Consider the following 24519-nt stretch of genomic DNA (forward strand, 5'->3'; position numbering starts at 1 on the left):
CATGGCCTCTAGTCACTGTAAATGAACTCCAGATGCATGCACCACTTTGTGCATCTGGCTTTATATGGGCACTGGGAAATCAAACCTGGGTCATTAAGTTTTACAGGCAAGTGCCTTAACTGCTGAGCCATCTCTGCAGCCCAAATTAAAAAAAAAATTAAATAATGGATTTATTTATAACTGGAGGGATAGCTTAGTGGTTATGGTGCTTGCTGGCAAAGCCAACAGACCCAGGTTCGGTTCTCCAGGTCGCACATGAGCACAAGGTGGCGTATGCATCTGGAGTTCCTTTGCAGTCGCTATAGGCCCTGGAACACCCATTTTCTCTCTGCCTCTTTCCCCAGTTAATAAATAAAATATTTATTTACAGGCTGGAGAGATGGCTTAGCGGTAAAGCGCCCGCCTGTGAAGCCTAAGGACCCCAGTTCGAGGCTCGGTTCCCCAGGTCCCACGTTAGCCAGATGCACAAGGGGGCGCACGCGTCTGGAGTTCGTTTGCAGAGGCTGGAAGCCCTGGCGCGCCCATTCTCTCTCTCTCCCTCTATCTGTCTTTCTCCCTGTGTCTGTCGCTCTCAAATAAATAAATTAATTAATTAAAAAATATATATATATTTATTTACTTATTTACAGAGATAGAAGAGCCCACACCTGATTTTTGACATGGGTCCTGGGGGTCTGAACTTAGGTTCTCATGCTCAGGTGGCAAGCACTTTCCAGAGCCATCTCACCTATGGGTGAGAGAGTGAATAATGGCCAAGCACACAACACCCAACCTCCGCATCCCGTCAGCTCTTAGTGAACATGACCTGGACGCCTACAATACACACCTGCTGGACTCCTGTAGCCCAAAATGCTCATTTAGTCACTTCCATACCCATCTGTCCAAAGCCACTGTGGTTATGAGAAAGATGGGTGGGACCAGAGTCCCCTGATGACTTCCACAGCAGGTAATCTCCAGAGGGACAGGGATTTCCCAAGCAGAGATGGATGTGGGTTTAACCCACAGAGTTCCCTGGGGCTAAAGGACAGCTGCCTGTCTCCTGCTCCATGCACACATACTTCCTGAACTCCCCACTACCCACAAGCTCCTGGGGACAGGAGACTGTGGTATTCTGGGCAGGCTGAGGCAGACCTCAAAGGAACACACAGCACTAGGCTTCTGTGAATACATCGGCACCATTTATTAGAAAATGTGTTTACAGAAGGTGGGGGTAGTTCACTTGGTCACAAGAAGAGCCCCTGAGGGTGAGAGTGGCCCTGACTTAACCAAGGATCCTAGAGGGCTGTCTATACAACCCCAAGATGGATTCTCAGGGCTCGCTCCGCTGACTCCAGACCCAGACCTGAAAGGGAAGTGAGGTGGCAGAGCGCCCTCTGCAGGCTGCTCCCTCACTGACTGCTAGAACCTGCATCTCCTGTTTGCAGGGTTCTTCAGCCTGGCTTCCTACTTCCTAATCAGTGGTGTTGGGGCGCGCAGGGGGAAAGGGTCAGAGGACCTCTCACCTGTCCATCCCACAAGGCGGCATAATCAACACATGGGGTTGATCCAGCCAGTCACATGGCATGGATAGCGAGGCCATTCCCTAAGACCCCAGCAGGATGGGGCTAGGAGGAACGCAGGCCACCCTCTAGGACAGGGTTCCCAGAGCAGGTGGCACAGGCCTGTGACATCCTAGAGCAGCACCAGCTTTAGTCCCAGTGAGCATTTCCCTCTCTCAGCCTGGGTGGGGGGAGGGGGCAGGGGCCCTACAGGGTATACAGGTCTTGCCTGGCCCCAAGAGCAGCACAACCCAGAGTCTAAAATCCAGACATTTATTCTATCCCAGGCCTGCTAGAGGGAAGAGGACTCCCAGGAAGACAGTCCAGAAACCCCGAGGTTTGGGGGGGCTATGACCAGGTCATGGATGGTCAGGATATCCAGGTGGTCTGGGCTAACTTCTGGAAGCCAGCACCCCAAGGCAGGGTGGCCATCCAGGTCCACCAGGCTGGATGGGCCTACCTATAGCTGGGGTTTTGGCTTTGTCCACCCTTGTCCCCCACAGGAGGTGGTGCCAGGGCACCTCTGTGCCAGCCAATGGATTTAAATTAAAAATCAATAAAAATAACAGTACAAAATAAAAAAAAAAAAGACAGCTCCTGTATCACAGAAGCCCGCGACTGCCAGAGAGGGCAGATCAGGGGCAGGAGCCAAACCCAGCCACTGGGAACCTGGTAGGGGTGTAGATCTAAGCTTGGTCAGTCCCTGTCCTGGGGTGGGCAGGCCTGGGGTGGCAGCCAGGACGGCATGGGGCTGGGCTCCAGGTGTGCCTGCGGTGGCGGTGCAGTTAGCTCTGACATTTATTGCACTGATTCAGAAGAGGCCTGGGGCTCAGGGCAACTGGGTGGCAGGAAGGGGCTGCAGGGATGATGGCAGGGGCGGCGGGAGTCACCGCTTGGTCTTGGCATCTTCACGGATCTTCCATATGACCAGGTGCATGCAGGCGCTGGCATCCTCACTGGAGCTGTGTCCATCCACTGCAAGGCAGATGCAGCTGCTAAGCCATGGTCCCCACCTACCCCAGTCCCGGGCCACAGTTACAGCTACTCACCATTGTCCTGGATGATCTGTCTGAGGTAGTCGGCCATGAGGTTCCGCAGGGAGCGCTTGTAGGGCAGGCCCAGGCGGTGTGGGAACAGCACGGATGTGTCCACCACAGTGCTATGGATGACCTTCAAGGCCAGTAGATCACTCTCCAGACTGTGCCCAATAAGAATGGTGTCAGCACTGAACATGCTAAGCAGGACGGCCTGAACGTCCCGAAGTGTGATGCTCGTGTCTGTGAGATCGGCCTCCGTCACCCCCGAGAACCTATGAGGATGGCAGAGTGGAGTGTTGGGCCAAGTGCAGGCCAGGAGGGCGGCCGGGGCCCGTGGCAGGCTGGGCGCACCTGGTGTTATAGTCAACCACCTCGTTGTCGGGCTTGACGAAGGTGTCATACACGACCTGCATGTCCGTGTCCACCACCGTGACGCGGGTCAGCTCCAGACCGTAAGTGGTGTAGGACTGTGGGCACGGGGTGGAGTCAGCACAGCCCGGCCTCCCCAGTCCACCTTCACTTCCTGTAGTGCTACTGCTGTTGCCCCTGACAGGGACAATGGGACAAAGGGACCTTCAGGGCACCTGGACAGAGAACTCTAGGGACCCCTTCCCAAATGGGCACTGCTCAGGAGCCTTCCCACCCACATGCTGAGACCCCAGAGTCCATCTGGATGTCTGGCTGGCCAGCCATCACAAGATGCCACTGCCAGCAGATGCCTTATCTAAGCAGGTGTGATGACAGCCAGCCACTCTCGTACCGGTTCTGCTCCTCACTCTTGGGGAGACACTGCCCCACTCTGCAAGGAGGGCACTCACCATCTCACAGTCAAGGGCGAAGACCCCTGCATGGGTGTCCTCAGGAAGCTCCTTCTCAAAGGTCCTCACGAAGCCCTCGAGGTTCTCCTTCCGGCCATCCTGCACGTGTTGCTGGGGACAGGGTGGCTCAGGGGTGCAGGCAGCTTGCCCGAGCCTGCTCCTCCCAGTGAACTCCAGGCCAGTTCACAATGGGCTCAGGGACCTGGCCCCCCAGCTGCTAAGTCCTACCACATAGCAAACCAGACCTCGGCCCCAGCTAGGACCTGTGATCAGGCACCAGACAGAAAGGCAGCCAAGGTGTGTGTGGGGGGGGAAGGGAGCTTGCCAGGTATGAGCCCAGGACACAGTGGAGGAGGCTGAAGCCTATAAAAAGGAGGGGCAGGTCGCTGGGACTTACCTTGGCAACCTGACAGCCCACAGAGCCGACAGCCGCTGAGCAGCATAGATATTGTGTCTCCCAACCCCCAGCCACTGAGGGAAAGAGGAAGGGACAGCACTCATGAGTCAGCAACCCCTCGCCCTGGAGCAGGAACTGGGATTCCACATAGGGAACTAAGTCTCCCTCCTTAATGACTTTGGGGTCAGGACGTGCCAGGCCAGGCCAGAGGTCAGGATGATACTGGCCTGGGGAGGGCTTGCCACCCACAGGAGCACAGACTGGGTGGCATGATGCCAAGCAGAGGGCCCTGAGCTCTGCCAACAGGGAAGAACATCTAGATTACAGGGAACTCGCAAGGCCAGAATGAACACTCTATTCCTGCTGTGCCCACAACCAGTTTCTAGGACTCTTACAGAGTAGGGGCAGCTGGGGATCTTTAGTGGTCAGCTTAGGAACAGTCACAGAACAGGGTCACTTTTGTAACAAAGAATGAGGGGAAAGAAAGCAAGAGGTCCAGACCAGTGTCATCCCTCAGGCCTTACCTCGGTTCCGCCTGAGTCGCCCCCAGTGGTAGTAACACTCCTCGTTGCGCACACAGCGACCCGAAGAAGACACAAGGTATTCAGTGCCACAGCGGCAACAGATCCTACACGAGGCTGTGGGTGAAGACAGACAATGAGTAGCCAGTGCCCAGCAGCCCCGGGGCTCCAGGAGGTACCTGTCCCCGGCCCCTCTGCCCCAGCTCACCCAGGTGGCTCCCCGCCCAGTGCTCCCCACCGAGGGCCCAGGCGGGATGCAGATGACTCACAGTCCTTGGGCTTCTTCTCCTCAGCTGTGAAGATGACGGCACCCCCTGGGCGCTCAGGGTGGGGGAAGGGGTAGCCATTCTCTTTCAGCTGCTCTTGGGTGAGCAGGTACTCCCTGAGGCGGCTGTACAAGGTGGTCCCTGTGGGTGTGCTGGGTGTTACCTGCTGCCACAGCACAGCTGGGTGCCAAGCAGCAGGTGGGGTAGGCCCACACAAGTGAAGAGGTGTGGGGTGAGCCCACATGGCAGGCCGGGAACATGCTCACCTTTCAGATCCTCTACGCGTGGACTGCTGGGGCGGCTCAGTGAGAAGCTGGTCTTGGTGGCCAATTTGCCCCCTAGCACAACCTCATGGGACACAACTCTACGGTTGCTGGTTTCTGGAAGGAAGGGGGAAAAGCCAGGAGGGGTCAGCTAATGGCGGTGTAGGACATGATGGTATCCCACTGCTGCCCCTGCAGCAAGCCACGCTGCTTGGCACCCCTTTTGTGGAGTCATCCCCAGCCCACAGTCCACAGGATCCTGGCCAGAGCCAAAAGGCCTAACTGTGCTATGTGGGACCTTGGGACTCCGGGGTCATCACCCAAGGACTGAGTGACACCCCCCCCCAATCTCTAGGAGGAGCCACACAGGTGAGACTGGATCTCCCTGAGAGAAGGTATGCAGGAGCACTCACTGAACAAGCCTTGTGCCTGTCATCTTGGGCCCCAGGTCTGCACAGGCCACCTGGGCCTCTGGTGGGTAGTTAATGGAGATGAGACAGGAGAGGGGGAGTGTGATCGCTAAGGTGATGGTTTAATGTGGCCTTTCAAGACCCGACCTAGTAATGAAATGTCTTCACCCCTCTTCCTCCCTCTCTCTGGCTTAATGCACAGAGGCACTTGAAGAGGCCACAAGTGGCTCCATTAGCTGAAGCCCGCTCGTGAAGCGGGGAGCTTCCAAGTGAGAAGAGGCTGTTCTGAAGCATGGGCCAACTCCTCCACAGGTGCCACCTGCCTTGGGGATCTATCTGGGCACGGTCCTTGTACTTTTTGGCACCTTTTCTGTAAAAGCCCATCCTTCAGGCCACGGGGGATGGGGGGGGGGGACTTCCTTCAGCTCAGGACTGCCTCCAACAGAGGGGAAACTTGCCTGGTAGATGGAGCAAGCCCAGCCCCTCCCACATGCAGCTAGCTGTACTCACTGCTGAGGCTGGGTCCTGTGGAGGGGACCAGGCCCCTCAGCTTCTTGAGGGTGTTAACAGCCACATTCAAGTAGATGTTCTTGCTGGGGCTGCGGTCATAGGCCACTTTCTCCTCATTCAGTGCCTGGGCAGGACATGGGACAAAGGAGCTACATGGTCCAGGCAGTTCTGGGTACCACTAAGAGGGGCCCAGAGCCAGGCCATGCCAAACAGAGAGAAAGACATGTGCCTTTGGAGTAGCACTGGCTGGAAAAGAGCCTGCCACCCATGGGGAAGCTGTGTGGGTGGCTGAGTTAGAATGACATGCCTGGCAGAGAGCCAAGGAGGCATTAAAGACCTACTTGCTTCCAAACAGTGGCCACAGTGGTCAGTGAGCCCCCAACCCTACCTGCCAAGGGGGAAGCTCAAAACCAAGGGCTCACCTTCTCAATGGCCTCCTGGTTAGATGAACAGAACTTGAGACATTCTTCGATAAACAGGTTTAGATAGCGCTGGCGGATCACAGTGGGGACCTTGCCCCCAAACTCTTTTGGGATAATGGGTTTCTTTAGACTCTGAGGAAGCAAAATGGTATGGGTGAAATATGTGGACCTGGTACATCCCAGACTGTATGGACACAGCAGGAAACTGCAGTGGATTCTGGAGGCAGAGGTGGAGGATGAAGCTGAGGCTCAGTTGTTGAGCTCCTGTCTAGAGCCCACAGTGAGGGCTGGGGGCATGGTAAGAGGTAGCAACGCTGACTAGAATCCTAGAAATCCAGTTGTGAATGCACACCTAGCATGCATAAGACCCTGGATTCACCCCTAGCAAAATAAATACATAAATAAACACAAAGTTGCCCACTAGAGCTGCTTGCAGCTCAGTGGCCAACATACACAAGCTCACAAGTTCACCCCAGCACCAAGAAGCACAGAAGAACATCTAAGCTAAACAGATCCCACAGGACCCCGTGGTTGAAATCAGAATGGGAGAAGAGGAAGGCTATTGCTGTCACTCTGGCGAGCAGACAAAGGAAGGGCTGTGCCAGGACCAGGCACAGGTACCTGGAGCGATGGGCTGTGGGCGATGCGCTTGGGTGTGATGGTGGTGGTCGTTTTGGACGCCATCCCCGACAGAGTGCGTGTCTTCAGCGGCTGGCTGCCAGGCTCAGGGACGTGGAGAGCTTGGCTGCTGCTGGCCGCTAGTGTCCTCTTGGCACCTGTGGGGGCTGGCAGGGGACAGGGGACGTGACTGCAGGAAGACAGAAGGCCCATCACGGAGCTCCTGAGCACCAGGAAGCTGCGGTCACTGAGGGTGAGCAGAACTCGCATCCCACAGCGCAATGGGGGTGAGGGCGCTGGGCTTGGGCGGTAGAATGACATGGGACTCTAGCTGCTCTGGGGCAAGTCCATGGAGGCCAGGAGAGGCAAAGCGGCAGAGGCCAGCTCAAAGGATGCCACAGTTTGGGTGGTCTGGCGAGTGGCAGGGCGTGAGAGAGAACTCTGCCACATGCTCCAGCCCCCTATTCCAAGGCATTGACAACTGTGGGGGGGGGAACCTGGCTGGCTCCTGGGCAAAGGGCCAAAGGGTCTGGGATACCCAGCCTATCATTGTGACAAGCAGCTTGCCTATCCCTGTGGTGAGGTCACAAACCTCACACTCTGCTCTAGAGAAAAGTAGTAGTCTGTACAGGGGCTTAGGGCATATAACCACTCTGGGATCCGGTGACATAGACTAGAGAGGAGCCCATGGCTGGGGACACTGAGGAGCTCCGACATGGGACCAGGCTGCTTCTGCTGTCACACCTGGGAGCAACATGGCCTGGGGTCACCCCTTCCATGCACAAAAATCCCTGCTGCAGCCAAGCCTGGGAAGAGCAGCCATCCCCTGAGCTGTGCTATGATAGTTTGCCCTTGCTGGCAAGACCTGATTCAAGCTGAGCCAGGAAGAGCTGTGAAGCTGGCCTGGGCAGCAGGGCCTGGAGAAGGGGAGGGTGGGCTCAGTGAGACCGGAGAGTTCTTTCTAAGAGTGTGAGCCCCTTGAGGTCCAGTGGGACCTACAGTCCCCAGTCCCTTGGAAGAATGTACACAATCAGCAGCTGGCCAGGTTACTGTCACCTGCCTCTGGCCCAGGAAATTTCACAGCAGACAGTACTGGCCCTCTGCATGCCCTGCCCTGCCCTGCCCATCTTGACAACCTGGATGGGCCCCACACCAGAAAAGCTCATTCTCAGATCCCAATGAGGCCTCTCCCTGGTTCATATCTTGCCAGGGGCAAAGCTATGCTGGGTAATGACCTCCAGCATCCCTGAGGCCTGGGTCAGGAAGAAGGCAACAAGGTTGGGTCCAGGCCTTCTGGTTCTCCTACTAGTCATGAGCAAGACTTACTCCCATTTCACAGAGCTCAAAATGAGGCTCCAGATGTGTGCTAAGGTCATCAAGTGCTTCTAGAGGTTCCTGGTGCTGGGACTTACCAGTGGCGAGGCGGGGGTTAGGGACGTGGGCGATCCTCCTCTTCTCCCCTGGGGCCGAGATGTGTACGGAAGAGGGCCTCTCAGGTGGCCGCACAGCAGCTTGCAGCCAGCCAGCTGACCCTCTCTGTGCCTGCTGGGCCCGACGGTAGCACACCTCCTGTGCAGTTGGGGGCCGGGCCAGGGGTGCCACAGAGGCCCTTCTGGGGGGCTCTGCCTGGAAGATCACAGGTCCTGGGTTCTGGCTATAAGACTGGACTACCCACAGCAGGTGGCCAGAAGAACAGGCTAGTGGTCTGGTGGAAAGGGCTCTAGGCTGAGGAGTGCCACTCCAACACCAGCTTCCCCCAGCTTCTAGAAGTTCCAGTCACCTAACTCTAGCTGCCCAATGCACCAGAGGCATTTGTGAGTCCTTGCTCTGTCCTTAGGGACCCTAGGGGCCCAAGATGGCCAAGTCAATGGGTGAGGTAGGAATCCTCAGGCCTTGTGACAAGAGGGCTGGAATCCCTGCTCTACCTCCCTGTAAGGAAGGGTCTGGTGACCCATCCTGAACAGCTTAAGTTTGTATCTGTGATCCCTGCCCTGGGCCACTTCGTGCTAGGCAACTTGTTCTGACCACACCCCCAACCTGGACTCGCCTCACTGCCCTGCTCTGTGCCTGTCCCCAGCCCTGGAGACAGTGGGAGGAAAGGACATGGCTGGGATGCATTTCTCTCCAGGACAAGGCAGCACCAGATACAAATTTGCCAAGGAAAACAGCAGCAGAGCACACGGGGACCTGGTCTTAAAGGCAGGCCAGCACATTGCAACCCAGCAGCCCCTCTCCCTCCTGCATCCCCAAACTGGGTCTTACCTCCCTGCCTTGTTTGCAGAGGTGGGAGACCCTCCTCTTCTGCCCCAGGAACAAGGTAGTCAGGCCCGTGTACTCCTTCTCATCCTTCTCCTTGGGGGGCTGAAACACACATGGGCACCTCACTATAGGGCTTCCCTGGGCCTCATCTATCTTTCCACCCAGCTTCAAGATCTCAGGTGGTCTCGCAGGTGAGGGCCAGATCTGGAATCAGCAACTGGCCCCCACCTCCCAGGCCAGAGCAGCAAGTCTGCAAGCAGCTGGCATGGCCCCACTGCTGCTGTCTTTGCCTGTCCAGGTTAGCAGCTGCACACTGCACAAGACTGGAAGCCCTGGCGTCCCCTCCAGTAGCTGGAGGGAACCAGCAATACTTGGTTTTGCCTTTTTAGAGTGAGGGCCCTATGGTGGTAGCTTAGGGGGATTTCTGGATGAGGACACCCAGACAGGTCAAGGAAGACTGAGAGCCAAGAAGGGAGGAGAAAGAAAAGGGGTGAGGGGAGTGAGGGAGAGAAAGCGAGGGCAGAAGGGCTGGGGGCGGCCAGAGCAGCACAGCAGGCGGGGCGGGAGGGCCCGGTACCCCTTTGCCGGTCAGTCTGAACGGTCAGTCGGATGCTGCGATGGGAAGCTGGCTGGGTGGGTAGAAAGCCAGCGTCCTCTTTCTGGATGGGGCGCAGAGGGGCAGCGGGCGGCCACCACGGGTTCCTGAATTTTAAACGAGTTAAGAGGCCAGTGCTGAGGGAACAGCTGCCACCAGGTGGTAGAGGCGTGGGTCATCCAGAGTCAGCTGCAGGATGGAGTGTCCCCTTGCCATGGCCGGTGCCCTCACCTGCCGGGCCAGCCGGCCCTTGTCCTCCGTCTTCACACTGGTGGACTCATTGAAGATCCGCAGACACTCCTCCATGGGATCTGAGTCAAAGTCTACCTCCTTCTCCAGAGCCGAGTAATCCACGTCCTCCTCCGAGTCCTCCCCAGCCCCTGAGGAGGAGGAGGAGGAGGAGGACGACGGCGAGGGAGGTGTGGGGGCTGTGGGTGGGGAGCCCTTGAGGCGTTTGGCCACCTGTGTTTCACTCAAGCCCAGGCTGGAGTCTGAGTCTGAGTCCGAGTCTGAGCTGAGACCCGGCAGGGCAGGGGGCCAGACTTGAGGTGCCCCGGACCCCACGTTGTCCTCCTCCTCACTCTCGTCTCCAAAGAGGTCAGCGTGGCTCAGAGCCCGCTTCTTCAGCTTGGGGGCATCCTGGGGGGCACCCTCATCCAAGGAGTGGGCCTTGCGCTCCACAAGCTTTCCTGAGGGAGTCTTACCGCTGCCCTTTCTGTTAGGCAGTGAGTGAGCACTGGGACCAGAGTCCTGGAGTCGGGGACCCCCACTAGCAGGGTGGCTGGGTCCCCCTTTCCCTGAGCTGGCCACCAAGGTGGCCAAAGATGGCTTCTTCTTGGTCCCTTCAGGGCGCTGGCTCTTGTGCCGCGGGCTGCTAGCCGGCAGGGTCTTCTTGTCAGTGCAGGGCTTCTCTGCAGGCCTGGCCCTGTCCTTGTCTTTCTTCTTATCTTTCTTCCGGGCGCCGTCCTTGTGGCTGAGGCTGGCTGGGGCCCCATGTCTCCTCTTCTTGTGCTTGCCCTCCTTGGGGCCTCCAGGATACTGGGAGGATGGGGCTAGGGAGACAGGCTTAGCAGGGGACACTTCATCTGCACCCTTGGGAGACTGCCCAAGGTCCCCCACATCATATTGAACAGCCATCTCCTTGGTCTCACGCAGGCCACCTTCTTCAGGCTCCAAGCCCTTCTTGGGGGGCAGCTTCCCAGTGGCCTTGTTCTTGGAGCTGGGCTCTGCCTTTGGAGAACTGACATCAGACTTGGAGGGACTGACTTGGGCCTTGGCCTTGGAGGGGCTGACATCGGCCTTGGGGGTACTTGCTATGTCATCTTCTGAGTCTGAGAACCTAGCCTCACAGCTGCCATAGGGGTCACAGGACTTCTTGAGAGCAGGTGTGTAGGGTTCGCTGCCACGGGAGCCACGTGGCCGTTTGGTGGCCCTCTCATCCCTGGAACTGGCTCTGCTGAGGTGCCGGGCTGAGTAGTTGGAGAGCGGGTCATACTCTAGGTCTGTGGATGGCTTGGAGTTGTCCACGACGTACTTGCTGCTAGGTACAGGGCGGCCATAACGCCGTGGCTGGCTCACAGCCTTGGGGACATACTCCAGGGCACTGCCACCTCCCACTTTGCCCTGGCCCCTCTCCACAGAGCCTAGCAAGTACTTGCTGCTTGGCTCGGCAGGAGCAGCCAGTGGGGTGGGCTGGTAGCCGTCATCAAGGCTCAGCAGGCCATGGCTGCCAGGTGTGTAGCTGAAGGCCAGGGGGAAGGTGTCCTCATCCAGGCCTGCAGCAGGGCTACGAGGTGCCAGGGCGGAGGCCCCCCCAGCAGTCTCCAGGAGCTCCTGGTAGCGCCGCTGTTCCAGCTCCACCTCACTGCGAACCGCTTCGATGGCCTGGTTGACCAGCTCCAGCTCCAGCATGTCAGAGCTGGGTTCATCGCCCCGGCCCAGCGTGCCATTCTCCCTCTGCGCCACAGATGGGGGCAGCTCAGGGTTATATGGGTCATAACCGAGCCCTGGAAGGAGAAGAGCACAGAACAGCTCATGAGCAGGTCTGCTGGAGAAGGAGCCACTGTGGGTCTTGGCCTTGGTGGGCAAGCAGAGGCAACTGGCCTTCTGGAACCTAACGTTATGCCAGGCCCTCACCTAAGCCCCCAAGTGTCTAGTCACCCATTGCCTGCCAGGCTCTTGGGAGACAGTGACAGACAGGCACTAGGTGGACATGCGGCTATCTCAATGGAAGGGAAGGGTCCTTGGAACACCCTGGCATGGCTTGGGAACAAATGAGGTAGAGATGTTACAGACAGAACTTCCAAGGTAGGCAAGCCCCAGACTTCAAGCTCTATCCCAAAAGAGGACAAGACGTCTCATGGGCAATGCCATGCCATTGTTTGTTTACTCCCAGAGCTCCCAAAGCCCCAAGGACACAGACATCAGACAGTGCAAACCCTCCAAAGCATTCGGAACACACAGGCTCGCCTGTAGCTACGGCTGGAAAACACCAGGATGTGCTCTTTAGGTCTTTCTTGTTTTTTTTCTAAGACAGAGTCTCACTAGGTAGCCCTGGCTAGTGTTGAACTATGTAGACCAGGCTGACCTTGAACTTACAGCAATGTTCCAACCTCCAACCTCAGACTCCAATCTTAGTGCTACGATTGACTCCTGCAAGTGGACTGATATAACAGTCTCAAGTAGCCTTGAATTCCTGACCCTCTTGCCTCTCTCTCAAGTGCTGAGATGACAGGCCAAAACCACCACACCCGACCAGGCTTTTTGAAAGTAGTGGTCCAGAGGCGGGTGTGATGGCATATGCTTTTAATCCCAGCACTGGGGAGGCTAAGGTAGGAAGATAGCTGTGAGGACAGCCTGGGGCTACAGAGTGTGTTCCAGATCAGCATGGGCTTGAGTGAAACCCTGCCTGGAAAAAAAAAGTTAGTATTGATCCAGTCCCACCATCCTTGCCACTCAGCAGGCTGAGGCAGGACTGAAAGTTCAAGGTTACCCAGTGTAACTTAATAAGAATTTGTTTCAAAACAGAAAAAAAAAAAAGGGCTGGAAAATGGCTTAGTGGTTAAGGCACTTGCCTACAAAGGCAAAGAACCCAGGTTCAATTCCCCAGGACCCACATAAGCCAGAGGCACAAGGGGGTGCAAGCACCTGGAATTCGTTTGCAGTGACTAGAGGCCCTGGTATGCCCATTCTTTCTCTCTCTCTCTCTCAAAAAAAAAAAAAAAGTGCTGTCAGAGGGGCTCAAGGATAGAGCTCCTATTTAGGATCCATAGCGAGGGCTAGGAGTGTAGTCATCAGTAGAGTGACAGCCTGGAGTCTACAGTGAGGGCTGGGGGCGTGGTCAGCAATAGGACTCCTGGCTAGAACCCACTGTGAGGGGATAGTGACCCAGTACCTGCCTAGCATATTCATGGCCCTGAGTTCTATTTCTAATATAACTGAACAACAACAAAAAAGGCCAGGTGTAGTGGCACACACACACAAAAAAATAGTTCCGAGGCCACCCTAACGCTAGAGTGAATTCCAGGTCAGCCAGGGCTACAGCAAGACCATACCTCGAAATACCAAAAAAGTAAATACATAAGTTAAAAAGAAAAAAAAAAACAAAACAGAGTGGGGGGCTGGGGAGATGGCTTAGGGGTTTAGGTGCTTGCCTATGAAGTCTAAGGATCCAGGTTAAATTCCCCAGGGCCCACATAAGCCAGATGCAGAAGGAGGCTCATGTGCCTGGAGTTTGTTTGCAGTGGCTGGAGACCCTGGCACACCCATATTCCATTTGCCTCCTCCTTTCTCCCAAATAAATAAAATATTTTAAAAAGAAGGAAAATGAAAGGAGAGGAAGGGAAGGAAACTAAAAACATCAAACAGGGGGTAAAGCACAGCCCAGAGCCACCTGCAAACTTGCTACAGCACCGAAGTGCAGAACCAGAGGCAGTAGGATGGGAGACTCTGGATAGAGGCTGCATGGTACATGACTAAGTTCCCTTCTTAGAATCAAACAACACCAACAAAACAAAAACCAGCAAATAACAAAGGAGGGCCTTGTGATAGGTAAAGCATAGGGCCTTCTGCTTGGCTGAGCTGATGTGGGTGGCCACAGAAGGCACTCCTTTGGGGGGGGGGGATTTAGACCAGGGCTGGATAACAGAAGGACCTGGGTGACTGAAGGCTTCCAAAAGCTCTGCTCTGAGCAACCATTCTTTCTCACACAGAAGGACCCCCAAGGGTCTTGACGTTGAACCTGCACACCCTCCAGCCCTCAGCTATTGTTCTCTACCCCACCCTCCCGACGCCCTGCTAGACTGGGACTCAGGGTCTCCAGGGCAGAGCGCAAGGCCTGCCACAGGTGGGAGGAATGAGAGTGAGGACTGAGGCTCTTCTAACCTACCAGGGCAGTGCCCTCAGCTCTGCCTGCCCCACTGCACCTCCACCATCCAGCCCAGCTGTCAGTCCACCCCACAAGCTGCCTCCCCCCTTCACAGCCTTGTCTGAGGCCAAAAGACTGATAACAGCAATGGCCTGCCTGGATTGGGCTGACATAACTCCCCAGCCCAGGTCACAGCACACTGACCCCGCAGGATGGCTGGAAATACCAGGAACAAGCAGACAAGCCCAGGCCCAGGGACGCTGCTTGGGTGCCATGAGGGCTGGAAGGCAGATAAAGGGGAAGATGTGAGGTGGGAAGGCTGGTTCATGGCCTCTAAGCACTGAGCACCAGCCTCTCTGGGCTTGCTCAGGAAGTGGTTCTGTCTCATGAAGGTCTACAATTGCATGGCCTGAGTTCCCAAAGTGGACCTTCACGCTTCCTTCCAATCCTAAGTCTGATCCTGGGGCATTCCCTTCAGCTATGCTCTGGGAATCCTTCAGGCCTCCTCCAGGATACCCAAGTGCCTAGGGCCCTCTGAATTCACCCACTGGACAGATGAGGTCAGCCACACTGGATCAAGTCCTACAAGTACACCAAGGGAGATGGCCATAGACATAGACATTTACACACATGTGGTGGGGGCCAGGCTTTAGAGACTGTAACGAGCCTCAGGTCCTCCTTCGGGGCCTTCCCCTGGATCCCAAAGGCTTCCCCCATGGTGCGATGCTGGGGCTTCCTGGCAGCTAGAGCCATATAGTGTGATCCAGGGAGACAAGCTCCCCTGGCTAACCTCAGAAGCTGGCTAGCTGGGCACTCTCAGGCAGGGGCTGACTTCATTGTAGACACCTGTTCATGCCCCTGTATGCCACCCTGACTCCCCCCTCCAGGGTGCTCAGACTTGGAAAAGGCACTGAAATCTCTTAGCAGAATGCCAGATGGGTGGCAGGGGGGCAGCCAGGACAGGCTTTCCAAGGCTGACTCTGAAGGACCAGGCAGGGTGGAGGCTGCCATGCTGCCAGCAGCCCTAGGCAGGGTTGAGGTGGCTCTCCTCCAAGGCCAAAATAAATTTGAAGAGCAAGGCTCCTGGCTCCTCACCTGCCCTTTCTCACCCAGGGTGTTTCCAATTCTTAAAGCACTACTAGGGGCTGGCAGTGCCTTCTGAGTACCCACCAGAAAGCTGGGTGGGATCCATACCCACCCTGGTACTGGGACCCCTGCGTCCTCACAGAAAGCACATGCCAGGGTCAGGTGACACTGCAGGGTTGTTTTTTTTGGGGGGGGAGGGTTCGAGGTAGGGTCTCACACTAGCCCAGGCTGACTTGGAATTCACTATGGAGTCTCAGGGTGGCCTCCAACTCACAGCAATCCTCCTACCTATGCCTCCTGAGTGCTGGGATTAAAGGCATGCGCCACCATGCCCGGCTCTTTTTTTTTTGGGGGGGTGGGGTTTGAGGTAAGGTCTCCCTCTAGCCCAGACTGACCTGGAATTCACTAAGTAGTCTCAGGCTGGCCTTGAATTCATGCTGACCTTCCTACCTCTGCCTCCCAAGTGCTGGGATTAAAAGTTTGCACCACCACACCTGGCACAACATGGCAGTTTTATTACTTGACACAGGAGCAGTGACACAGAAGACAGGATCCAACGCCATCTTTTTTTTTTTTTTTTTGAAAGTGGGATGGGCAAATAGAGAAAATGGACATGCTAGTGCCTCCAGCCACTGCAAACGAATTCCAGACACACATGCCACCATGTGCATCTGGCTTACATGGGTTCTAAGGAGTCAAACCTGGGTCCTTTGGCTTTGCCAGCAAGTGCCTTAACCACTACGCCATCTCTCCAGCCCTCCAAAGCCATCTTGATCAGTACTTAGACAGTGGAGCAGAGACAGGGTACAGCCCTCCCACCTCCACTTTGCCTAGCATATCTGGACCATGGAGGGGGCAGTACTGAGTGGATCCCTCCACCTTGGAGAGGGTGCTCACCACAGCCCCAAAGTCAACATGCCTGCACCTGGAGCTCCTCTCTGCAAAAGGGGCACCAGTGCCCGCAGCAAGTCCCTGGCGCAGCAGGTGGATCCCAAGCTCCTCCCTGCTGCTCTCCCATGAGTTCCAATAAGCTCTACCTGAGCACCCAGGCTGGGTGGAGGGACAGTGATTGTCCCTCTGAACCATGTCCAGCTTCACAACTCATCTGAAACAAGGACCAGAGCGACCCCCTGAACCTGGGCACCATGTATAATGGACCCTGCAGGTGCTGAGCCATGTCCATGGCCTCCACCCACTATGCCAGAAAATTCCTCACTTAGGACAATCACCTATGTCCCCAGACATGCCACAGGGGGTCACAAGATCCACTCTCTAGCAGTCGCACTGGCAGACTCCTGAAATCCCTAGCCACTCTGCACAAAGGTCATACTTAATGGCACCAGGACACAGGTCATCAGGCCAGGTCCAGAAGACCAGGTGAGGGAACCACCGCAGAAAACAATAGCGATTACACACTCTCTCTCTGCCTCCTTCTCTCTCTCAAATAATTAAATAAATAAAAAAAATAAAAAGAGCTGGAGAGATGGCTTAGCAGTTAAGGCACTGGCCTGCAAAGCCAAAGGACCTCAGTTCTATTCCCAGGACCCACATAAGCAAGATGCCCAAGGTGGTACATGCTTCTGGAGTTTGTAGTTGCCAAAGGCCCTGGTGCACCCACTTTCTCTCTCTCTCTCCCCCTCTTTCTCTCAAATAAGTAAATAAAAATAACTTTTAAAAATAAAAAGAGGATTGGTGGGCAGGGGCAGATGCAGGACAGTGGTGCGGACCCAGGACACACCTAGGAGGCTTCTGTGCTCTCCAAAGTCTAGAGTGAAAGGAAGGAACTGCTCCAGAACACGGGGAGGGGGAGGGAGAGCATGACGCAAAGACCAGCAGGGTAGGAGGGAGAGGTCTCTTCCCTTTCCCTGCCAGAACACAACAGAAGCTGGAAGCCAGTCCTGGAAGTGAAAGGCTGACAAGTGACTAGGGCTCTCCAGCAGGGTGACCACCATCAGACATGCAGTGTGTTCCTCATAGCCAGGGGTGAGATGGATGCTAACATCACTAAGTAGGCAAAAACCAAGGACCTTGCACCACACCCTCTGATGCAAGGGTGGAACCCAACATTCCCGAGCTGACTCTTCCTTGGCCTGGGACCCAGGAAGTGGCTGGCCAGCTCCCTAGGCCCTCACCTGCTGTGACAGGCACCTGACAAAAAGCAACTTAAGGAAGGATGCCTTCAGCTCACAGTTAAAGGGTGCAGTTTCCATGGTGAGGAAGGCACGGCAACATATCTCCTGGGAGAATGCACAGACTGGCCTCAGCTGGACACCAGGTGCTCAAGGGCCTGTGCCCATGCTCATCTTGGTCTAGAAAACCTGCCCAATGTACATGATGGGATAGGACTGGGATCTGGAAGTCACAGAGGGCTGAGACTCAGAAGGGATGTGCCCACAGTCAGGGGCTCTTGTGACTACACAGGGAGCTTACCTGGACCCTGACCTGGCCTACTTCCCTTCCTCATCCTTTTCTCTTCCCCAGGACACTCTCCCTCCTGCCTTGACCAAACCCTATTCCTTCTAGAATCCACCTACAGGCTGCCCTGGACTTGCCTTTGGTATCACAGTCCACAGACCAAAATAATTCAGGAGCCATTCATACTGGGTCATGTCCATGCCTGATACCCCAAGCCAAGCCTGTACCTGGCTTCTGCTGTCACCCATGGCCTTTGCACTGAACAGGACTCTGCTGATGACCAATGAGACTCCTAGTTGCCAAGAAGACCAAGAGAGACACTCACTCTAGGGACCCTAACAACCCCTAACAACCTTTGCTGGTTACTTTGTCCAAATCAGCAAAGGGCACAAGGGGAGGCAGCTACATTTCCCCCAGGGGACTGTGGGGCACACGGTTAACCCCAAAACAAAGATCAACCCAAAACCAACTGGCCAGATGTGGCATAGGCCAGCACATGACAGGTTTGGTATGGCAGGAAGAAGTCATGAAGCTAGGACTGCCTGCTCATCACTACTTCTCAGCTGACCTACCTTGGCCAGAAACTGGTCTGGGACAGTGGCCCAGGAGCACAGCAAGGAAGGCCCTAGTTTGTAAGAGCTGCCAGGCACATCCCTCCATAACCACCTGGCCAGGCCCAGGAAGCTCCAAATGACCAATGGGTCAGCCACAAGAGCCCAGAGTGAAGAAAAAAAAAAAAAAAAAAGAGCCCAGAGTGAAACTTAAGGCCCCCAGGCCTGCCACACGAAGCAACCCCTGCCCTCTGACCCAGAAGCATCAGGCCACCTGCTGCAAACATCACAAACACTGTCTGTCCACTGGGTTGACCCCTGTTGTCTCCAAGCCTCCTCTGCTATGGACACTCTTGACCCACCTTGCTGTTGTGGGCAAACTCCCTTCCCCACTCAGCCAGACTTGAGGCTCACAGTGACAGGCCATCTGCCTTGGAACAAAGGTGGTCACAGCTGAAGAAGCACGGGCCCAGGAGTGGGGCCTGAGCGCCACCTGCTGGAGGAAAGCAAAGGCAGTGGAGGGCCACTCCACAGAGCCCAAAGGACACAGCCAAGGCAGGGTTGCTCCAGCCTTGTTCACACCTAGAGCAGAGGACACAACTCCCTGGTCTCTCTGGCACCGAGGGGGGAAAAAGGAAGGCAAAAAAGATCCCACAGCGGGTTCTGCCTGAGGAGGGGACAGCTGGTGACACCTGACCCACCAGAGACAGGGGCAGAACAGTTTATTCTAACAAGGGAGAAGCAGGTGCATTTCCCCCAAGGGATCATGGGGCACCAGTGCATCACAATATCAATCCCAAAACAAAGCTCTGGGAAACCAACTGGCCAGTTATAGCATAGGCCAGCACATGACAGGTTTGGTGTGGCAGGAAGGGAGTCATTGAGCCAACACCTGTGTTCAGAGGAAAGCTAGTGCTGGACACCATCAGTGGGCATCAGAGCTAGGTCTCATGAGAATAAACAAATCAAAGAGCAGATGGGCTGCAGCTCAGGGGGTAGGATGCATGAGGCTCTGGGTTCATCCCTAGCATGGCATGAACGGGACATGGAAGCACATGCTATCATTCCACCACTGGCAAGATGGAAGCAGGAGGATCAGGAGTTCAAGGTCACCTCAGCTACACAGCAAGTTGAAGTCCAGCTTGAGATACATGAAACCTTATCTTAAGAAGAAAATGCCAGATGTCCCTGGAGGATGGGCATGTGAGCAACTGGAAGTCACTGCAGATGGTCAGAGAGGGCGAGCACTGCGTGCTGTACATTGCTTCTTTGGGTAGCCTCCAGCCTCAACTGCATGCTCCAACCAACCAGGCCCTAGCCTCCAGCTTGCCAGGCATTGTTCCTTAGGCTGCTGCATTTCTGGTCAGCCTGGACTAAAGTGAGAACCTACTAGGGGAGGGGAGGGGAGAGAAAAAGAAAAACAAAGAGGATATGGCTAAGTGGATAAAGTCCTAGCCACATAAATTGAGGACCTAAGTTCAGATCCTCTGAACCAACAGAAAGCCAGACACTGTAGCCTTTCATCCCCATGCACCAACATGGGGGGGAGAAGGGAGGGAGGCAGGGAGGGAAGGAAGAAAGGAGAAAGAAAGGCAGGTAGGGGGAAAAGGAAGGCAAGCATGCAGCTATGAAATAATAGCACACACGTTTGTGAGCCAGCTGCTCTAGAAAAGACAATGTAATGCCGGGCATGGTGACGCATGCCTTTAATCCCAGCACTTGGGAGGCAGAGGTAGGAGGATCTCTGTGAGTTCGAGGACACTCTGAGACTACCAAGTTAATTCCAGGTCAGCCTGGGCCACAGCAAAACCCTACCTCAAAAGAACCAAAAAAAGGGGGGGGGGGGAATGGAGAGATGGCTTAGTGGTTAAAGAGTTTCCTGCAAAGCCAAAGGACCTCAGTTTGATTCCCCAGGACCCATGTAAGCCAGCTGCACAAGGTGGCACATTCATCTGGAGCTTGCAGTGACTAGAGGCCCTGGTGCACCCATTCTCTTTCTCAAATAAATAAATAAACAAATAATTTTTTTAAAAAAGAAAAGACAATGCAGACAACAAGACAGCTGACTCTGACAGGACCTCCACATGTGCTGTGGCATGTCCATACTCACACACAAAAAAAGCTGGGCATTGGACTGGAGAGATGGCTTAGCAGTTAAGGAGCTTGCCTGGAAAGCCAAAGGACCCAGGTTCGATTCCCCAGGACCCATGTAAACTACATGCACAAGGTGGCTAAGGCCCTGGCATGCCCATTCTCTATCTGCCTCTTTTCTCTCTCTCTCAAATAAGTAACTTTTTTTTTTTTTTAAAGCTGGGCTTGGAGCTGTGGAGATGGCTCAGCAGGTTCAATTCCCCAGTTGCCCATGTAAAGCTTATCAGGCATTTTTAAAAAATATATTTTATTTATTAATTTGAGAGAGAGAATGGGTGCACCAGGGCCTCTAGCCACTGCAAACATACTCCAGATGCACGTGGCCCTTTTGCACATCTGAATTACATGGGGAATAGAACCTGGGCACCTTTGGCTTTGCAGGCAAACACCTTAACCACTACGCCATCTTCTACAACCCGCATTTGTTTGCAGTGGCAAGAGACCCTGGTGTGCCTATAAACACAAACATGCAAAATTTTCTTAAAAAAAGAGACTGGGGGTGGTGGCACACACCTTTAATCCTAACACTTGGGGAGCAGAGGTAGGAGGACTACCATGAGTTTGAGACCAGCCTGGGACTAGAGTAAATTCCAGGTCAGCCTGGGCTACAGCAAGGCCCTACCTTGGAAAGCAAACAAACAAAAAATTATAACTAACATTAGGTTTGGAGTGGTAGTTCAATACACCACATACTTAGAATCTTCTAGTGAGGTGCTAGGAGCATGGTTAGCTATAGAGCTCCTGCCTTAAGAGTCCACAGTGAAGGGGCTGGAGAGATGGCTTAGCAGTTAAGCACTTGCCTGTGAAGCCTAAGGACCCCGGTTCGATGCTCGATTCCCCAGTACCCATGTAAGCCAGATGCACAAGGTGGTGAATGCATCTGGAGTTCGTTTGCAGTGGCTGGAGAACCTGGTGCACCCATTTTCTCTCTCTCTGTGCCACTTTCTCTATCTGTGTCATGTCTGTCACTCTCAAATAAACAGAAATAAAAAGGAACAAATTTTTAAAGTCCACAGTCAGCGGTACAGTGACAGCCTACAACCCACAGTGAAGGTTGGGGGCGTGGTCAGTAGAGTGACAGCCTAGAACTCACAGTGAGGATTGGGGGCGTGGTCAGTAGAGTGACAGCCTAGAACTCACACTGAAGGTTAGGGGCGTGGTCAGCAATAGAGTGACAGCCCAAAACACTCAGTGAGGGCTGGGGGGGTGTGGTCAGCAGTAGTGTGACAGCCTAGATCTCACAGTGAGGGCTGCAGGCTGGTCAGTGGTGGACCTCTGGGTTCCACTTCAAGCACTGGGGGTGAGGTTGAAAAGAATAGATGAGGAAACCTGGGATATACAACATCTTAGCCTGATGGGAGAAGAGAGCCACACCTAAGAGGCACATGTTACCATTGGGTTGGGAGTTCCTACTTGGTGCTCCACACAGCACAGCCTTTCTTCCAGCTATCCCTTTCTATTTATATGCTAGTATGCATGGGCATATCAATGTGTCTTAATGCTGAAAATGCTTCTGTCCTTGTGGGTTCTGGCCAGAAGACTGTATAAGCAAGCTCCTTTAACCTTTGGGCTATTTCCCCAGACTCCTCCATCCCTCCTTTTTTCTTTTTTTAATTTATTTATTTGACAGAGAAAGAGGGAGAGGGGAGAGAATGAGTGGGCGCACCAGGGCCTCCAACCACTGCAAACGAACTCCAGATGCGTGCAACCCCTTGTGCATCTGGCTGACATGTGTGCTGGGGAATCGAACCTGGCTAGGTCCTTTGACTTTGCAGGCAAATGCCTTAACCGCTAAGCCATCCCTCCAGCCCCCTCCTTGCTTTTAATGCAACCCAAATCCTTGGGGTTGGCAGCTGTGGGGGCGCTCATCTGTTTTCGAGTATTGTATAAGCTGAAGCAGGAGGATCCTTCAGTTCTAGGCCAGCCCGGTAGAACTAATGACCATCTCTCTCAAAAATCAAACTACGGACTGGAGAAACGGCTTAGTGATTAAGGCACGAGGCCTAGGTTCCCAGGTTCGTCTCTCTAGGTCCCATGTAAGCCAAATGTGCCACATGGTGGCGAATGCATCTGGAGTTTGTTTGCAAAACAATGGGTCCTAGGCCTATTCCCTCTCTCTCCAGTAAATAAATAATAAATATAAATAAATCTTTAAAAAATCAAAGTAACAAGTCTCCTAACTCCTACAATAAGTTCAGTCAGACCCCTCGGTTCTCCAACCACAGGGTGCCATGGCACCGACCATCACAATCAGGATGCTGCTGGGACCCGCTGCAAACACAAAAGCCTACGCCTATCATGCCCGGGGTGGGCGAGTGTGGTGACAATAAACAAACGCTGCCACAAACATCTGGAGTCATGGATGAACTGCGATATGATGGGTTAGCTTCCTTACACAGCAACGGGGACGCGAGGGAGGACCCGTGCCTGCGCCACCCCCGCAGTCACGCCGGTCGCCCAAGTCCCCTCCCCCGGCAGGGGTCCAGGCCGGGCCATCCAGTGGTTGTGTACGGTATGCACTCGCGGACGGCGGGGAGGATCCGAGAGGCCTGGGCAGTTGCACAGCATTTCAATTCGGGGTCCGGGGAACTGTCCCTTTGAGGGAGGGGCGGAGAAGAGGCAACGGGGAACCGAGCACAGACATGGGCCATGCGACGGGTTTTACCTGCTGCGGACGACGCCGCTCCACCGCTGCTGGACGCCCCGGGGACCCGGGACCCGCGATGCCGGAAGTGGCAATAGGGCCGCCGGCAGGGGCCCCCGTCCTCCCCAGTCCAGTACGGGCAGTCAATAGCTCGGAAGAAACCGGTCGAGCGTAGCATGGTGCGTCCCACAGCGGGGCCCCGGCCCGGAAACACCCGGGACCCCGGGACCCCTCACAGACGCCGCAATCGCCTCCGCCCGCGCCTCACGGACCCCACCACAGCCGCCGCCATCTTGCTACGAGGCCCCCTGAGGCCCCCGAGACGCCGCCGCAAGGGATTTCGGGACGGGCTACTTGCGGCGCGCCTGCTCAGAAATACTAACTCCCATGAGAATTTGGGAGACTTTGAGCCCAAAGTCTCCACCATGAGGAGGCGTAGTGGGAGCGGATGCGCTGCTTGTGGCCTCTGGGAACCTCTCCTCACCGGATGACTCCTACTATAGCCTTGCCATCTTGAACCGCATATCCCCGAGGAGCTGGGGCGTCCACAGCGTGCCTGACTAAAAAAAGCTCTCTGAGCCCGGTGTTCTAGACAGCGCCTGAACGCGCCCCCTGGAGGATGCGGAAATCATGCGCGCGAGACAAGCGGACTGTGACCACCCGAGATCCACGCGTGTCACAGTGAACTCAGATATGCACCTATGCCGCGCGTGGTAATATTTATTATTATTGTTTGACTTTTCGAGGTGCAGTCTTGCTCTATCCCAGGGAATACACTATGTAGTCTCAGGCTGGTCTCGAGATCCTCAGTGATCCTCCGACCTCTGCCTCCCGAGAGTGGCTGGCTGGGATTAAAGGCGTGCGCCACCACGCCCGGCTTATTTTTTTTATTTTAAATTATTTATTTGAGGGAGAATGAGCGCTGCTGAGCCTTCATCCGCTATAAACAAACTCCATATGCATGCACCACCTTGTGCATCTGGCTTACTTGGGCAGTGGGGAATGGAACCTGGGTCCTTTGGCTTAGCAGGCAAACGCCTTAACCGCTAAGCCATCTCTCCGGCTCTATTTATTTATTTTTGGTTGTTCAAGGTAGAGTCTCACTCTAGTCTAGGCTGACCTGGAATTCACTATATAGTCTCAAGGTGGCCTGGAACTCACAGCAATCCTCCTACCTCTGCCTCCCCGAGTGCCGGGATTAAAGGCGTGTGTCACCATGCCCAGCTGTTTTTGTTTGTTTGTTTGTTTTTAGTCTACTCTGCTGTAGCCCAGCCTAGTCTTGATCTTGCAGGAATTCTGCCTCAGCTTTCTTTTTTTTTTTAATTCTATTTTTATTTATTAAAGAGAGAGAGAATGGGCGCACCAATGCATGCAGCCACTGCAAATGAACTCAAGATGCGTGGGCCACCTTGTGCAGCTGGCTTACGTGAGTCTTGGGGAATCGAACCTGGGTCCTTTGGCTTTGTGTCTTAATCACTAAGCCATCTCTCCAGCCCTCTTATTGTTTTTAATATGTGTTTATTTAAACTGCATTGAGTTTTCACAGCATGTTGCATGTTGGTCACATTGCAGCTGTACGGTGCATTTTGGGCTACATAATGTTGCACCCACGACTGCTCTGAAAGTAATAGTTGATGAATACATCTGTGCTA

General features: G+C 54.7%; 1 protein-coding gene across 3 annotated transcripts; it reads right to left on the bottom strand.

Annotated features, from left to right (window-relative positions):
* Window positions 1-1156: 1156 nt before the first annotated feature.
* On the bottom strand, window positions 1157-23158 carry Rexo1 (RNA exonuclease 1 homolog). Of its 3 annotated transcripts, none has more exons than XM_004654900.2 (15): window positions 22889-23158; window positions 9886-11660; window positions 9063-9161; window positions 8213-8426; window positions 6804-6967; window positions 6183-6314; window positions 5761-5884; window positions 4844-4957; window positions 4581-4718; window positions 4315-4428; window positions 3791-3864; window positions 3394-3504; window positions 2927-3042; window positions 2588-2847; window positions 1157-2513 (listed from the first exon to the last, which is right to left on the bottom strand). In XM_004654900.2, exons 1-15 carry the CDS (start codon window positions 23043-23045, stop codon window positions 2425-2427), a joined length of 3681 nt encoding a protein of 1226 aa, XP_004654957.2. In that variant the 5' UTR covers window positions 23046-23158; the 3' UTR covers window positions 1157-2424. The 3 variants fall into 3 exon arrangements, with proteins under 3 accessions (XP_004654957.2, XP_044990901.1, XP_044990902.1); XM_045134966.1 differs by lacking the exon at window positions 22889-23158 and adding an exon at window positions 18435-18527; XM_045134967.1 differs by lacking the exons at window positions 1157-2513; window positions 2588-2847 and having other exon boundaries at window positions 2990-3121.
* Window positions 23159-24519: the final 1361 nt, after the last annotated feature.

This window comes from Jaculus jaculus, chromosome 15 (genome assembly GCF_020740685.1).
Source record: "Jaculus jaculus isolate mJacJac1 chromosome 15, mJacJac1.mat.Y.cur, whole genome shotgun sequence".
Lineage (NCBI taxonomy): Eukaryota > Metazoa > Chordata > Mammalia > Rodentia > Dipodidae > Jaculus > Jaculus jaculus.

Excerpts from the sequence above, each read along its gene's own strand:
- Rexo1 (XM_004654900.2), bottom strand. The coding sequence starts at position 23,045 with ATGCTACGCTCGACCGGTTTCTTCCGAGCTATTGACTGCCCGTACTGG. Across the intron at positions 4,958-5,760 it reads CACAGGACCCAGCCTCAGCA|AAACCAGCAACCGTAGAGTT; the intron begins GTGAGTACAGCT and ends CCTTCCTTCCAG. Across the intron at positions 4,719-4,843 it reads ACGCGTAGAGGATCTGAAAG|GGACCACCTTGTACAGCCGC; the intron begins GTGAGCATGTTC and ends GCACACCCACAG.